The sequence below is a fragment of the Triplophysa dalaica genome, chromosome 25 (genome assembly GCF_015846415.1).
Source record: "Triplophysa dalaica isolate WHDGS20190420 chromosome 25, ASM1584641v1, whole genome shotgun sequence".
NCBI classification, from domain to species: Eukaryota; Metazoa; Chordata; class Actinopteri; order Cypriniformes; family Nemacheilidae; genus Triplophysa; species Triplophysa dalaica.
The window spans coordinates 7,978,665-7,994,402 of record NC_079566.1 but is presented as its reverse complement, the minus strand read 5'-3'; the positions used below and the strand labels follow the sequence as shown (position 1 = coordinate 7,994,402).

The following is a 15,738-nucleotide window of genomic DNA, read 5'->3' as shown; positions in this document are numbered from 1 at the left end:
CAAGAACTGTCTGGTTATAAGTATTTGTCCAAATATGTTTCGCTGTGTTCATCAGAACAGAGAAATTTACACAGATTTGGAACACCATTTTCAAGTGAACTGTTCCTTTAAGACTTATCATTCTTACCACAAATTCTTTTCATGTTTTAAGTGAAGCTTTAACAAAATGTATGCTAGTCTTACTTATTTCTCAGACTCAAGTGGGTTTTAATAAATCTTATAAATCTATTCTGTTGACAGTCTTCTTAAATGTCGTTTCTCTGCAGTTCTCACATGGAGAAGAGCCTGCAGATGTTGATGGACCGGGTGGATGAGATGAGTCAAGACATTGTCAAGTACAACAACTATTGTCGCAGTCTCGGCAAACAACAGCAGCAGAAACATCAGGTGATCCGTCAAATCTTTTTATATACACATGATATCACACCAGCACAGCCTTCTTCGAACCAACAATGCACGTTAACTAAATTCTCTACTATTTCTGACATTCTAACATTATTCAACCGATTGTCCCGTTATTAGGAATCCCTTTACTTACTAGTTCCTGTCTAGGAATTAAATATTTGTATTTGAAATTTGGGAGAAATATTGTAAGCAAGTTCACAGAATGAAACGAAAATGTGAATTTGACCGAAACACATACCTATAAATAGTACATTTAGGACAAACTGGAAATAATTTTGAAATGGTCTCTTGGCTCCATGGCACGTTATATTTTTAAACCCCTATACATTTGTAAAGTAGAGTTAAAGGTACTATCTATTGTGCTTAATTGCAATGAAAATATATTCTGTTGTTCTTTGAGGTGAAATATGTGATTTTGTGACATTCACCCAAATTGAAGATTTTTTGAATATCTTCCTACTGATGCATCCAGTTTTCTCACCGCACAAACAGTCGAGGATCACAAGCTTTGTTGAGTTTTCGCCTGACTGACTGTATAAAGTGGGTGAAGTCAAAAGAGAGTTATTTAGTGGCTGTGCATCAAGGTCCGTATGAGACAGAGAGGCGAGGTGTTAGTGGCCTTGCTCAGCACTGGACGCTGATGCCCACAACTTCATGATGGATTGAGCTGAACGTACACGTGACCTCCCGAATTCCACTGATAGCAGAGATACGCTGCAGATCTCTCTTCATTCACTTCTTGCTTTCATCTCGGATTATCCGAAAAATAAATATCCAGTGCGGGCTTTGCGGAGGAGTTTGTGTTCGGAGCTCCACGTGACGAAAAGTCAAATCAGATTCTGATGCAGAAAATATGATTGATGCTTTCTAATACAATAATCTATAAAATCATAAGTGATGTTAAAAGTGAATAAATTTGGTGTTTTCAAAGGGTTACAATTCTGTTGCAACATCAGTGATGTTATCCATTTAACATTAAGGTTAAAGCTGAATGGTTGTTTTACAAATATTTATAAAAGAATCTAGTCTGTGGGTTAGCCCGATTTCTTACAGATAACCTCCTCTCTTAACAACCCATCTCAGCATCTCTCGTTCCACCGATCACCCTCAGCATCAGTCTTCTCTGCTTCCACTCCGTTTCATTGTTTTAACTCGGGCAGACCTTAGGTTAATAACACAGAAAAGGGACATCAAGTTCAGAACAACCATTTGTTCTCTGTCTACCACAGTACGTTCAGAGACGTCAGCAGGAGAACGCTCAGAGACAGAGCCGAGGAGAACTTCAGCTTCCAGAAGAAGACCTCAGCAAGATGTTCAAGCCCCCTCCTCAACCCCCACGAATGGACACCCTACTCATCGCCAGTACGTATTGATCTTTGAGTCTCTGTGACTTTCCATTGCAAATATCATCGTCGTTTACCTTCAGAAATCATTGGTTATTAACCTGTTTTTACTGGGTTATTTTTGTCATTTTGTTTGTACATTAAAACAGATAAAAAAATTTTTTTAAAGAAATAAACATGTAATACTGGTTGAGAAATGGTTGATCAAATAAGTATAGTAGTAGATTATGGCAAATTTAGCCATTAGTTGTGAAAAGAAATGCTTATTTGGGAAATTAAAATGAGATTAAATGATGTATTACTAGTTTAATCATAACAATAATATGTTTCAATATGTTTAATATTATTTTATTAAAATGAAATACTGTAAGATGTTTAGTTGCGATTAATCGTATGCAAAATAATTTGTTTACATACGAATTGTATAATGAATTTGTATATATAACAAACACACATGCATGTATAATCTTAAGGAAAATAAATGTATATATTAAATATCAAAAATGTATATACACATGTTAATATTTATTAAATATATACATGCACGTGTGTGTATTTATATATACAGAATTATTATACATAGTAAACACACATATACCATGTAAACGAAAACTATTTTGCATACAATTAGTTGTGGCTAATCATTGTACAGCCCTTAATAAAAGAAAATAAATATAATGGTAATAAAAGAAATCATTTGAAATAATGCGTATAATATACTGTAACACATAATATCACGACTCTGCCAAGAGAAACACACAAACGTCTTTATAATTGTAAGTTCACGCTCTATTGTATGCCGGAGCCAAATATCCGCTTCTGAGCGCTGCGAGACATCCCAACACAGTGCTGATCATCACCTCCTCATTTCATCTCATTTGGATCTGAAAAGATTTGGACCGATGGCTTTTTCTCTCCTGTGGAGTGGAGAAGGGAGGGAGCTAGGAGATGTAATTTATGAGGAACATTAAGGAGGCCTTGCCGGTGATTGATTTACAGCAATTGTTTCTAACTTGTTATGGAGGTAGTATGTTATAGATCAGCCGCTGTCTGAGAGAAAATAGCTGGAGGGGTGGTGATACGTCTGCCCCGGAAACTGTCATGGTGTCTTGTATCTCGGTCCAAGTCATGTAGCCACAATGATGGAATCTCACCACGACATGTTTCTTATATCGTGTGTTTAGGGTTTTGCTGTATTCAAAGAAGACTTTGAATAGCTGTAAGGTTGTTTGACCTTAAAGTGATTTTTTTGATATTGAGTTTTCACATGTGTTTGTTTTCTCTTTCTGTATTCTATGTCCTTGTCTTTTCTCTCAGGTTATACTATAAACTTCAGTTAAGCCCGTGTTGATTTCTTTGAAACTCTATCTTTTAAATGTCTTTTTTCATCTACTTTTCAGGTCAGATCAACACATACTGCCAGACCATCAAGGAGTTAACATCTCAGAACCTTGGCAAGCTTTTCATGGCTGAAGCTCTACAGGAATCAAGCAGTTAGACCCGAGTCAATAGAATAATTTCAATGATAGGTCAAGATTCATTCGTTTCCTTTACACAACACTTTTGATCCCTTAAATGTTTACGTGCAAACAAATTGGCTTTACAAGACTGCCGTTGCTGTATCTTATTAAATAGATTGAAACTGTCAAATTTATTTTGATAAGTTGATGTTAAACATTAGACTTTTTTTTAAGTAAGTCGATAAGTAAAGCCAGTCTGATGGTACATAAAAAATTAAAGGAAGCAAAAAGTGTTACTGTGTATGCATGGCAGCATATGTTTAATATTATGATGACGGAAGGTTTATTTTAAGTCTTTATTATTAATATTTCTATTTTCCCATTATTAAACCTTTAACATTTTAACAATATAAGAAGAAGGGGCAAACAGATTGTTTTATTTAACATGTATAAAGATACGTTATGTTGTTTTACTTAACATGTATAAAGATACATTACGTAGAACAGAAGAGACAAACATTGTTTAGATTGAGATGCGAATGCTGTGCAAAAAGGAATGTTAGAAATTTGACAATAAATCGGATCTTTGTCACCGTCTAGTTTTTTGATGGCTGTGGTTTTGGAGTTCTCATGGAATGAGACCACCTCACTCCTGCAAAAACAACTTGACTGATAGATGAGATGAATGGAGGACATTCCCATAAAGCTCCTTTAAGTCCACTTGCTATTTTCCACCTGCCAATTACGTCTTAATGTCTTTTTATGTTTTCTGCCCACAGTAACTCTATAGTTCTCTTTTTCTAAATGCATTTATCTTTCTGTTCTATTTCGCTGCACATTTCTGAAATGAAAAGCTTAAATCCTTCAGCAAAAATCAGTGACTATCTTTCCCTTAAAACGTAGCCAGAAATCACTGTAATTATGTTTAATGGAAATTAAGCCATTCCCAGCATCAAAACAGCCAATTTGTACAGGCCGTCGTGTTCTTTCAGACAAAAATGGACTGGTATGGTTATAATTATAAGACATCGCCATAAAGCAGCCCCGTCCCTGTTAATTGACACTGGGAGTCTGGTGCAGGACATTAATTTAAACCCCCCGATCCCTGTAGTAGAGTCTAACTGGGGTTTGTGTGACGTTTACCTCCCACCACCTCTCCACGGTCCACCCACAAGCTTCTCTCTGTAGTCATTAGCCTTCACGAAATGTATTTTTAATTTATTTCCACTTCACTTCAGGTGATTAAAGCAGATAAACCATGACAATAAAACTGCTGAACTCCAGTCAGCCCTGATGGATGTTCGCGAAGAGTTTCGCTCGTAATTGCAGCGATGAGCTTTTGACATGGCACGACGTGCCATGACTTTTAAAAAGCATTGCGTTAGATCTCACTTTTTTTCAAAAAAGTATGCCTTCTCCAAAGATCTGGTTACATACGTGTTACTCGTTGCGGGATAAATTATAGGAATCGCAATATACCTTTGTAATTAATAATGATAAGCTCTCATGATGGAAATTATTGCATTTACAAATTCAACAAGCATTTAATACTAGGAAAATATACAGAAATACAATCCGATTTGTTACTTTGGGCAAGCATGTAATGTGCAGATATGTTTAATATGCCTGATTTCTTTTCAATACGTTTTCGAAATGAAAGACATTTCTAGTCCTGCGAATTTCTCCCATATTGCTAACTTTAGAAGTTATTCGAACCTTGTCATTATGGTAGAACAGTGAGAGAACGTGTTCTTGGAACTGATCTACTGTACCATCAGCCTCTGCATCAATGACTAACAGCAATATAACTTGGCTTACTCTATCTGTGTCTCATTTAGCTCTCTAGATGTAAATTAGTGTATCAGGTTTTACGCTCACTACACAATGGGACACTGATGACTCATTGTCTGGTGACATGACTTCTTACCCGTGTATGTCTATTTATGCTTAAGTTCAAGTTTGATTATGTCTAATAAGATGGGTTGTGTGATTTTGGGCTTGGTCTTGATTTATGAGTAAAGGAACATGGTGAGCATATATTTTTTGGGTTGCATGGTGGTATTTTAAGAGAACGAATGGTAGGCCTTAAAGTGATCGTTCACCCAAAATTTTAAATCCTGTCATCAATACTCATCCTCATGTCATTTCAAACCTGTATGACTTACTCTTTTCTGCAGAACACCAAAAATATTTTGTTGAATGATATTAACCAGGGCATCTCTGGAAAAATTGTCCGTAGGGTGTGAGTGCTTGAGTGAATGAGTGAGTGTGTGTGCCCTGCGATGGGTTGGCACTCCATCCAGGGTGTATCCTGCCTTGATGCCCGATGACTCCTGAGATAGGCACAGGCTCCCCGTGACCCGAAGTAGTTCGGATAAGCGGTAGAAAATGGATGGATGGATGGATATTAACCAGTACCTTTTGAGAGAAGTCAATTGGCGCCGGCACTATTCGGTTACCAACATTCTTCAAAATATCTTCTTTTGTGTTCTGTGGAAGAAAGTTATACAGGTTTGAAATGACATGGAGGAGAGTAAATGATGACAGAATTTTCATTTTTGGGTGAAATCAAAGATAATACAGACCGTAATAAGATACGAATTGGGGAAAATGCAACACATTTGATTATGCAAGTCAATTTATAAAAAAGAGCCAATCATCATTCGATAAAGGCTGATTTTTTTCCTCTGGTTATCTCTTCTTTTTACGTGATTCAAGCTTATGAAACAAAACGTATAGGACAGTTAATGCATGTTTAATTGTTGTTGGTAAATTTTGTTGTATGTTGAACTAACTCTGTGATTTTAAAGATACTTATAACTGTCTGGAAGTGTGCAACATGGCCGCAGAGTGACACACCTTCACTACAGGATTTTGAGATCTAGATACCTTAAAATGGCAGCAGTTCTAATCTTTGCCCTAACCAGGGAGCTGCTCATGACACTTTAAAAAATCATTTTAATACATTCAGGATAGAGTAGTACTGTATCTCTCTTAAAGTTAACCTAGAGTTTAGCTAAACCAGACTCTTTACTGGTGATAAGCTGTGTTCAAGATTGCAATAATAGCGGGATGAACTCCAAAGTTGCATTGATCTGGGACGGCTTAGAAGACATTGATTTTAGAAGCTCTGGTAGCAGCGCTGGCTCATTAGGTGCTGCTTTGATCGCTGCCATTGTGTTTGCTTTAGACCAGGAGGCTGTAGGTGCTGCAGCTTTTGTTCCATTATTGATGAAGTCCCAGTTTTTTCCACGCTATTCAAAGACGTTCCTCAACAAATTCGAACACTTGATATTTTCGGTTAAATAAGTGCATCATCGGGGTACTTTCAGTACATTTCTTTCTGGTGAATTTGAAATGTCAACGCACTACTCGCACTATTATGCTTCAAAATGGCATGGAATAGTGCATAAGTGCGCAATTTTGGATGCACCTTAAAACAGTTATGTTGAATGAAATTTGGAACCCAATTCGGTTCCCTTAAGTTCCCATTACTAAACAGGATATGGTTTCAGTTTTACCAATTCCTACTGGCGGCAGATGTGAGTTTTGTTCGCTTTTTATTATGATAATCGTTCATCCTTGATTCCAAAAACAAATGTAGCTTTTTGGGCAGAATGTTCTTCTAAATGTTTTTCAAGGAAGCAATGTTAAGATATTCTTTAAAACCACAATGGTCAGTCAGTTTCCTTTTGACAGCGCATAGGCCTACACATAACCCACATAAATGCAGGGCTGTCTTTGCTCTGACTAAAAGCTCGGCTAGCCTTTGAAAACTTATAAGAGTAGTCATGCTGTTGCTACAATGGTAACCACCATTTCCTTAATCTGAAACGTCTGCTCTTCACTTTAAAATGGGTACTGTAATAGGTACTTGTCTGTACTTACCTAGCCGTTGTTGATATGGCACACTTTTCCATGATTTCTTTTTGTCAGATCTTTCCTTTATTTTGTTTGGCAGGATGGTTAGAACCGAGTTACTCGCTGCTCTTGGAAAATCTCACAGAAGCAGATGGTGACGAGCATCTGTGATGAAACATCTGAAAACAGTTTGAAACATTAGCACCTGCTTTTTCAGACAACATAATCTGAACTCGGACACCTTAGTGCCTGTGCGGCGCTCCCTGTGGAATTGGTGTTTAATGACCTAAAACGTACAGCTTCTGATGAGCAGACACACATCACAGTAGTTTCATATTGAACTGCTTTCAACCTGCTATTTTTAAATACCCTGAAAAAACGATCACTTCACTTTTATAATGAAATATAGAGAAATGCTGGTTTCATGAAGCCAGCATTTCTAGATGTATTGTGTCCATTTCAGTCCAGTGTCTGTTGAATTTCAACAAAATCAAACCTCAGGAGTGACAAAGTCATCCAACAGCAATGTGAAAGACTTGACAGCATGACAAGACAAGAAAATTTCTTGTTTTTTTCTTGACACTGTATAAATATTACTGTTGTATTGCTTAAAGGTGAATATGAACTTGTTTTCTTTACAGTATTCTGAAGTCTGAAAAAGGGCAGATCATCTTTTTTGTTATTTTGACCTGTTCCTCCAGTTTTTCATTTTCTGCATAATAAATGCAAATAGAAACAATATTTGTATTTGAAATTTGGGAGAAATATTGTTTGTAGTTCACAGAATGAAAAAAAAAGAGATTATTTTACCTAAACACATACCTATAAATATTAAATCAAAATGATCAATTTATGTGCTTTTGAACATAATCCTTCTTGTAATTCTCGTTGGTTTCACCTTGTTGTCACACATTTCAGGAAACTAGCTGATGAAAGAAATTACGTGGCAAAAACTCGTATATTAGGCTTACTACAGTACATTCTGTTTGGAAATGTTTTTTTCAGGTGTTTCTCATTAAGCTAGTTTAAAACTCGTTGTGTGAATTTAACAAATTATGTGCGCTCATAAATGTCATTTCCCATTAATTGAGAGCATTTTATTGGGGAACACCTGGTTTTAATAACACGCTTTTAAAAGACCTTATTATAAAAACCAAAAAATCTTCTCAAAAGCACTGCAGCCGTAACACAGTAAAGGGTTCGAATTTATGGTGTATGGTAAATAATTGTATGGGACATTGGCTGGAAAATCATACTAATATATATTTTCCCATGAATACTTATAATCATTCAACTTAATGGCTTTTTATGAGTGTATGTATGTCTTTGTCTTCTGCCTGGTCATTGCTCTTCTGAAGGACCAGATACAGATTCATGAATGGTCTTCATGTGAAAAACTGTAATAAACAAAATATTAAATATTAGTTTACTGTAACTAATTCACCTGCTCTCTAAACAACGTGGTGTTTTTTTCAACCAAGTGTTGGGTCAAAAATGGACAAACCCAACCTGTCGGATCACATTTAAACATTTTCTTGGCTCATTTAATCCAACGGTTTGGTTTGTCCCGTTTTGACCCAGTGCTAGGTTGAAAATAACCAAGCATTTTTTTGTGTGTGCTGACACCTGAAATGACGTTTAGAAATGTTTAAGGCTTTTGTTGAGATAAGATAGTAATGCATCTAAACAAATAATTTTAAAAGAATTCTTAATAATAAAATAATTCTTAATCATTTTACCTCATGTTCCATTTGCCGTCATGGTGGAATATGTTCCTGATGGTATTTCTTCAATCATGTATATATTTTTTTATTATCCTGGGTATCAACTATGTGAATATGTAAAAGCACAAGAGCCTGATAACAAAAACATTCATAGGACCTGTTTTATTTCCCTAAATTTCTCACATCCAAGAATTATGTCTGAAGCACAATTGCAGCTGTGAAGACCAATGCCATTTCACACAGACATAAACTTCATATTAAAAAAAAGGTAATCCCGCCATAACAATTATACATTTTTCAACCATGTCGAGGTATGTTTAAAAAGTTAGCCTGTCTAAATTTGATAAACATAATAGGTGGGTTGGGTCAACTTTATCCTCCTGGTTGGGTTCAGGGTAACAAGAACTGAAACGTCTGCCGGTAAAGCCAGAAGTTGCTGGGAATCAAGTAGATGAGATCATAGTAGTTCCAATAAAAATATACCTCTGTGAGTTACAGCACAAGCACACACTGCTGGCTCTCTGCATGATGCGTGCAGCTCCAATGGACTGCCACGGAAACTTAAATGTATGGGTGCAGATGTAATAAAGAGGGTCAAGTTGTGACCATGAGTCTGCTTGACTTGTCCTGTAAAGGAGCTCAATCCTTGAGTAAAGCTTTAGAATCTTTTTTGTATAACAACAGATATCATTTTAAGATTTCTTGGCTCTCTGAATATAATATAGATTGTAGCAGAGAAGAACACTTCATGCTTTTAAACTTCTGGGAAAAGTAAAATGATTCCTCACTTTCGAATGTCTCAAAATTGGGAGACATCTATAACAGTCCCAACCTAAAGGAAAGGGAGAATTTAGTGCAGTGAATGGCATTGACATGTTAATGCCACCTGACAGGGCTGAGATTAAAGCTGGGCAGAGGGTGTGAGAGCGGGGTCCTGCCTTTAGGATTAGGGAGGATATTGATGATGACTCCATGGGATAATGACACAGGGTTTGGTGCAGGTCAGAAGGTTTGGCTAATGAAGACTTATGTGCAGGGGAGAAGAAAGAATTACTTCAAATCAATGCCACCTAAGAGTGAATACCTGATAACCTTGGTTCAGAATTAGCTGGCGGACCGTAAATTCTGAGCAGAGTCAAGCGGGAACAACTTTGACCCTTATGATCTCTAAACCCTCTGCAGACAAAACGCTGTCTGTGTTTAAATAATCCTGGAATTGATAGTTCTAGAACAAGGTAAGTATGTGAGAAAATCTTCCGTCAGTTTTAACAGGTGGTTCCAGCGAGTAGTGGAACATCTAAAATATATGAAACTTTTTATAAGCTTTGCACGCTTTAGTGCATTTTATAAACAAAATTTCCAAAGCCAAATGGCATGTGATGCAAACATATGATGCAACATTTTCTTTCTGCGATATTTTTCTGTTGAGGTGCTTTAAAACAATGTGCACTATGAAGTGCATTATGTATTTTCTTCAAACATCGAGCAGATATTTTTGGTGCTTTCAAGACATTCACAGCGATTCCTCCCTCAAGATCAAAGGTCAACTGTAGTGTTTCAGCATGCTGTGTGTGTCTGACACATATTTGATGGAGAGGAGCTGCATTTCATCAATGGTGAGAGCAAGTCGATGATTTAAGTCTCACCTCGCCTGTGATAGAATATGCAGATGCACGATTCTTCTTCCCTTTATTTCACTCTAGTTCTCACTTTCATCACTTTTGTAACTGGTTTTCACTCACACAAACATAAAGAGCGATTTCCTGTCTCCACCACTGCTATTACTTTTGTCCATTTACATGCGCATTACCATGGAAACTGCATCAACTCTAAGCATACAGGTCTGTGGATTGTGCAATGTGTGATATAAAACCCTCTCACATCTAAATTTCCTAAAACCTGCAAACTATTGATTGGTTGAAAGCTGAGGGGATCGTGATCTACTGGGAAAAGGGAACCATGGTAACACACGTTTAAAAAAGGTTATAGATATGACCACAGGGGAGAGATACAGATGGAAAATCTCGAAACAGTTTTCCTAAAGTCAGGACATCAAAATAATGGAAGCTGTAAATTCACACTGATGCCTTGTAGTCGTCTTTGTAATAAATATTCAATTTGAGACCTGAAAGTTTAATCTGTGTCTGTCTTTCATGCAGCTTGGATTTATACATTTTTTATGCAAATGTATTAGAGAAGCAATATTAATGCTCTTTCAATATTTGCCGCTTGGTAGCCAATATAAAGAAATGAAAAATAAAATAAAAAATACCTCAGCTAAATACCTCATGCTGCGCTGCACAGACGGATCGGCCGACGACATCCAATACCGCGAGAGCGATAGGAGGGCAATTTAGCCAAATCTCTCTCGTGGTATTTTGATGGCAACACGTCAAACGTCAAAGCCGATGACCAGTTCACTTATGTTTTATTACTCTCTCATTTTTTAACAACAACTGGTTATTACATGTATCAAGGCCCAAAAGAATGTGAGCAGCGCAAGTGAAAAAAAGCGACTGGTTTACATTGTAGCTTAGCTGTGAGTTACCGAAATAGGCCTACAACATAAAACACAAAACAACACTTACATGATGAGACACGTGTGTAAAGATGGGCCAAATGTTGAACTTGATACATTTCACCCACACAACAATATTTAGGCTATAATAAATATTATTTATATTGTTGTATCGTTACTTTGAGTCTAATGATTTTCTTGGATGTCGTAATAGAAACGTTAAAATTGTAAGAGCTGTTTGAGGGATCGTTTTTTGGGGGTGGTTATGAATATGAATTCATATTTAAATAAAGTTTTGCAGATGATGACATGTAAATGATTATTTGTGTGACAAAGCAAAACCGCTGTGGTGAGACAGGATAAAGTCCCGTTGCAATCAGAAATCACAATTCTTATTTTTTTTTCAAATATTGCAGCGTTTATAGCAAATATCTTAAATAATTTTTTTAATCCACGTACCCTCATAATCTTCAATTAATCTTCCTCATTTAAATGACTTTCCATCTCAAATGACGTAATTTAGACGGCTTGGGGGGAGCATCCGTTAACTCCTCCCCTATAACTATCATTTCAGAATGAGACCGTATTTACACATCCAATTAATTCGAAGTGAAAAACGCAAGCCACGCCCACTAATTTTTTCATTTGAAATTCCTTTTCACTCGGAAATGTGTCAGAATACGGAAGTATATATGATCACAAGTTCCGGTTCACGGGACTTTAAAATATTGTAATGCATGTGAGATTTTAGAAATGACCTCGTTTGCTTTTTGTATGATAGTATTGTTGCTTTTTAAACAATAGAAAAGCGAAATGTTCATGGCAAATGCACAAATCTGGTTTATCATCTGTAATGTTGAGTCTATAGGAACTTTAACCTGTTTGATCTTGATTTAAAAATGTACCACCTCTGGGTACACTAAAAGACTATGGCAAGGCATTGAGGGGATCATCTTGGCTTTGAAGAATTCATGTTGCAGTAGTGTTTATCGGTCCTTTCTCATGACTCTGAACTAATTGGATTCCAGTGAAAGGGTTGCCGTGAAGATGTGCACTGTGGTGTGATGGTGATGGAGGAAGGTGGGTGGTACAGAGCGGAGTGAGCGACCAGAGCAGGAGGCTGTGGGTGTTAGGCATGACGCGCTTCTCTTAGAGTCTTTAAAGTTATCGCACACAACCATTTGCAGGCTGTTCTTTATAACTGGAATGTTCTGAGGTTTGTGGAGATGCTGAGCTGAGGTCTGTCACAGCACACATTGTTAAAGGGTTTCAATTTTGTTGAGTTACCTGCTTTCCACCTCTTTTTCTTCTCTTTCTCTATTGAGCATCATCAGGGAATTGGCCACTCTGAATTCAGCTGGTGTTTTCAACAGCATCTGGTCTTCATCTCTGGTAGCCTTATGCATTGAGTATATGTGCACGTTTGGTCCATGGTGGGAGGGCTTGCCAAATGTTTCCTGTGGAAACTATTTTATCAGCAGAATGATCAATGGCCGACTCTCTGTGCATTTTTGGGGGGGTGGGTGGGGTGCCTGCAGTGGGTGTCAGGGCAGAAGGTCTCTGGAGAAGCGATGTTTATAGAGGTGCATAAGCACTTCACTGATGTTCTTTAATCTGTCGACGTTTTTAACTCTTTATGTCTTCTGTGATGCCATCTCAGCTTGTAAACAACAGGCTTCTCTAGGGAACTGTAAAACATGCACTTCAGGGCTGGAACTTGTGAAGAAAATACAGCTGTTATGAGGAGGTGTCACCTAGCATGAGGTCTCATTAAGCAAATGATTCTAATTACTTCCCCATAATTGATATTCAGAATGTTTGAAAAATCACAAACATTTCAAGCACTTCATGGAATTGTCATGTAGATTTCTTAGAAATAGTTTTATTGTAATATAGGCAGATGCCTTCAAAATCAGATTGTAAGATTTTAAGGGCATGAGAAGCATTTGTATATTTTTATTGTTGATTCAGTCATTTCTTTAGGTTTTGAGAGATTGTTTAGGAAATGGAAAACAATGTTGCGTCTACTGTCATTTTTCTAATGTGTTTGACTCTTTGTATCAGAATTCTGGATTAATTTTTTTTATTTGAAGGTGCAATAATTTAAATATAAGAGATGGCTTTGAGCTTATTTGAATCACAGTTCAAAAATAATTATGCCTAGTTTAACCATTTTATATATATTTAGTGTAACAAATATATGAATACATCGAATCAAAATTTTATAATTTATTTAAATGTATTTAGCTGTTATGGAGGTCAGGTTCCCCTGGTCTCCCTCAAAGACTGATCCTGAGTCACATGCTGGACCTGCAGTGAGGTGCTCCGGGTGTTAAGCCCTTCACTGATGTCAGTTCAAGGCCGTCACAAAGAAAATTGCCCTCCGGTCCCCTGAATTCTAACGACAGAATGGAAGGGATGAATTCCCACGCAATTTCCACTTCTAGTATTAGGCCAACTTAAGCTGTCCTTCACTCTAAGCTTTGCCATGTAGGTTTGCACGTGTGCTCTGTATATGTGCTCAACATTTCAAGTGACCTTCATGTGTCTGATTAAAAGTGTTGAAATCCATCAGTGACAGGTCATGTCTGTCTTTAGATAATACCTTTTAGGTTTATAGCATTTCTCTGCACTTATGTGCTTTTAGTGACTGTGATACAACCAGACCAGAATTCTGAATTAGATGCAGAAATTCTTTGAAAGGATACTTCACCCAAAAATGAAAATTCTGTCAGCCCGATGACAGCCCCCCCCCCCCAAGTTGTATAAATATCTTGGTTCTGTTAAACACAAAGAAAGATGACAGAATTTTCCTTTTGGGTGGAGTAAAACAGATTGCTAGCTGAATATAATGTATAGCCAAATAGGTCTATTAAAATTATTAAAATTTTAATCTCTTGTTTTTTCTAAATTAACATTCACATGTTCATTTAAGGATTATGATGTAGAGAAAAAGAAAGCTATTTGTAAATTAGATTTAGCAATTCTATAAGCAATGTATTATTTTATTTGCTTAATTTCAGTTAGCGGTTTGTGTATTTCACATGCACAAAAAATATTTAGTATGTTTTCAAACTTTGTAAAATCTGATAAAGCACTGTAAGTCGCCTTTGATAAAAGCATCTGCCAAATGCTTAAATGTAAATGGTAGAATGTCAGTAACCAAACTATTTATTTTTCCCTACTATGGCAGTAAATGGAGAATGAGATCTGTTTGGTTCCTGACATTTTTCCAAATATCTTACTCTGTGTTCATCAGAACAAAGAAAGGTATACTGGTTTGGAACAAGAGTGTGAATAAAAGATGACTTTTGGGTGAACTATCCCCTTAAACATAATTAAACTTTATAAAAAATGCAAATAACTAAGTTAATTTCTAGGCTCAACTTTTAAATAATTTACCTAATATTTTAAGAGGTTTGTTCTCCTTTTTTTAAAAACGTTTTTTTATCAGTTTTTCTATGCAATATTCTAACCAGACTTTCTGTTTTTAGCGATCACACAGAACAGAACAGCCTCTAATGTCAGAAAACACCATACACATATTTAAAATATGAGTTTCAGTAGTTAGTTAAACGTATTTAATGAATCTTATGCATTCACTTTTAGGTCTAACCGGTTGACAACAAAACTTGTAATTATTCGGTCCATTTCCAGCACATTGACTACATAAAGTACTGCTAGAAACTTCAGCCCGAGGGAACATAGCTTGACAATAATGCAGCTACTTGTAATTATCCTTTGTTGCTTCATACAGTTTATACGGTCTTCATTTTGTCTGTTTGAATCGTCTGTTTGGACTGTTGCTTGGTGTATCACTCTGCCAGAATGTCATTTTTACACACATTGTTTTTTTAAAGCATTTTCAAACACAATTTGCTTCAGAAACGTGTCACTTGCCAGGCAAAGCATTGAGAAAGTAGCAGACGGCCAGAACAATGCGCGACTCAATGCAGTTGCAAAGGCGGTCTGTTATGGAGAGACTTGCGTCGTCTTATTGGTCCATGGCCAGGAATGGCTAAAGTTATTTTAACTTCTCATTATGATGCGATAATTAGACCCCAATTTGGGACAGAGAAATGGAAAAATGTTCCCAGCCCTCCTCCTCCTCCGCAGTGGCCAGTATAATTTTTTCAACATCGACTTTTTCTCTGCGCATGTTTACATTGCGCGCACATGAATGGAAAGCTTTAATATCAAGTCTTTGTTTAGAATCATGCCATTTTGGCATGCCTGTAGAGACACGCTCATGCAGCCACTTAGCTGAGGCTTTGTAGCCATAATGATTTGTGTCTGAATGGCAAATCCATAATGTGGGACAGCACAGGATGATTGGTCCTCTGTACTGGCATCTGGTCTCCACAGTCTTATCTGATGTGGAGTTCTATGGAGCTTTTCATAATTTACTCTCTTGATTTCCTCTGAGG

The 15,738-nt window shown here is 36.8% G+C and overlaps 1 protein-coding gene across 2 annotated transcripts in view; it reads left to right on the top strand.

Annotated features, from left to right (window-relative positions):
• eif3hb (eukaryotic translation initiation factor 3, subunit H, b) overlaps window positions 1-3,800 on the top strand; it is a 39,923-nt gene extending 36,123 nt beyond the window's left edge. For both annotated transcript variants that reach the window (XM_056741396.1, XM_056741397.1), the window contains exons 6-8: window positions 267-387; window positions 1,635-1,767; window positions 3,149-3,800. In XM_056741396.1, coding sequence (XP_056597374.1) covers window positions 267-387; window positions 1,635-1,767; window positions 3,149-3,246 — 352 coding nt within the window. In that variant the 3' untranslated portion in view covers window positions 3,247-3,800. The remainder of the gene's footprint in view (window positions 1-266; window positions 388-1,634; window positions 1,768-3,148) is intronic.
• The last annotated feature ends 11,938 nt before the right edge of the window (window positions 3,801-15,738 follow it).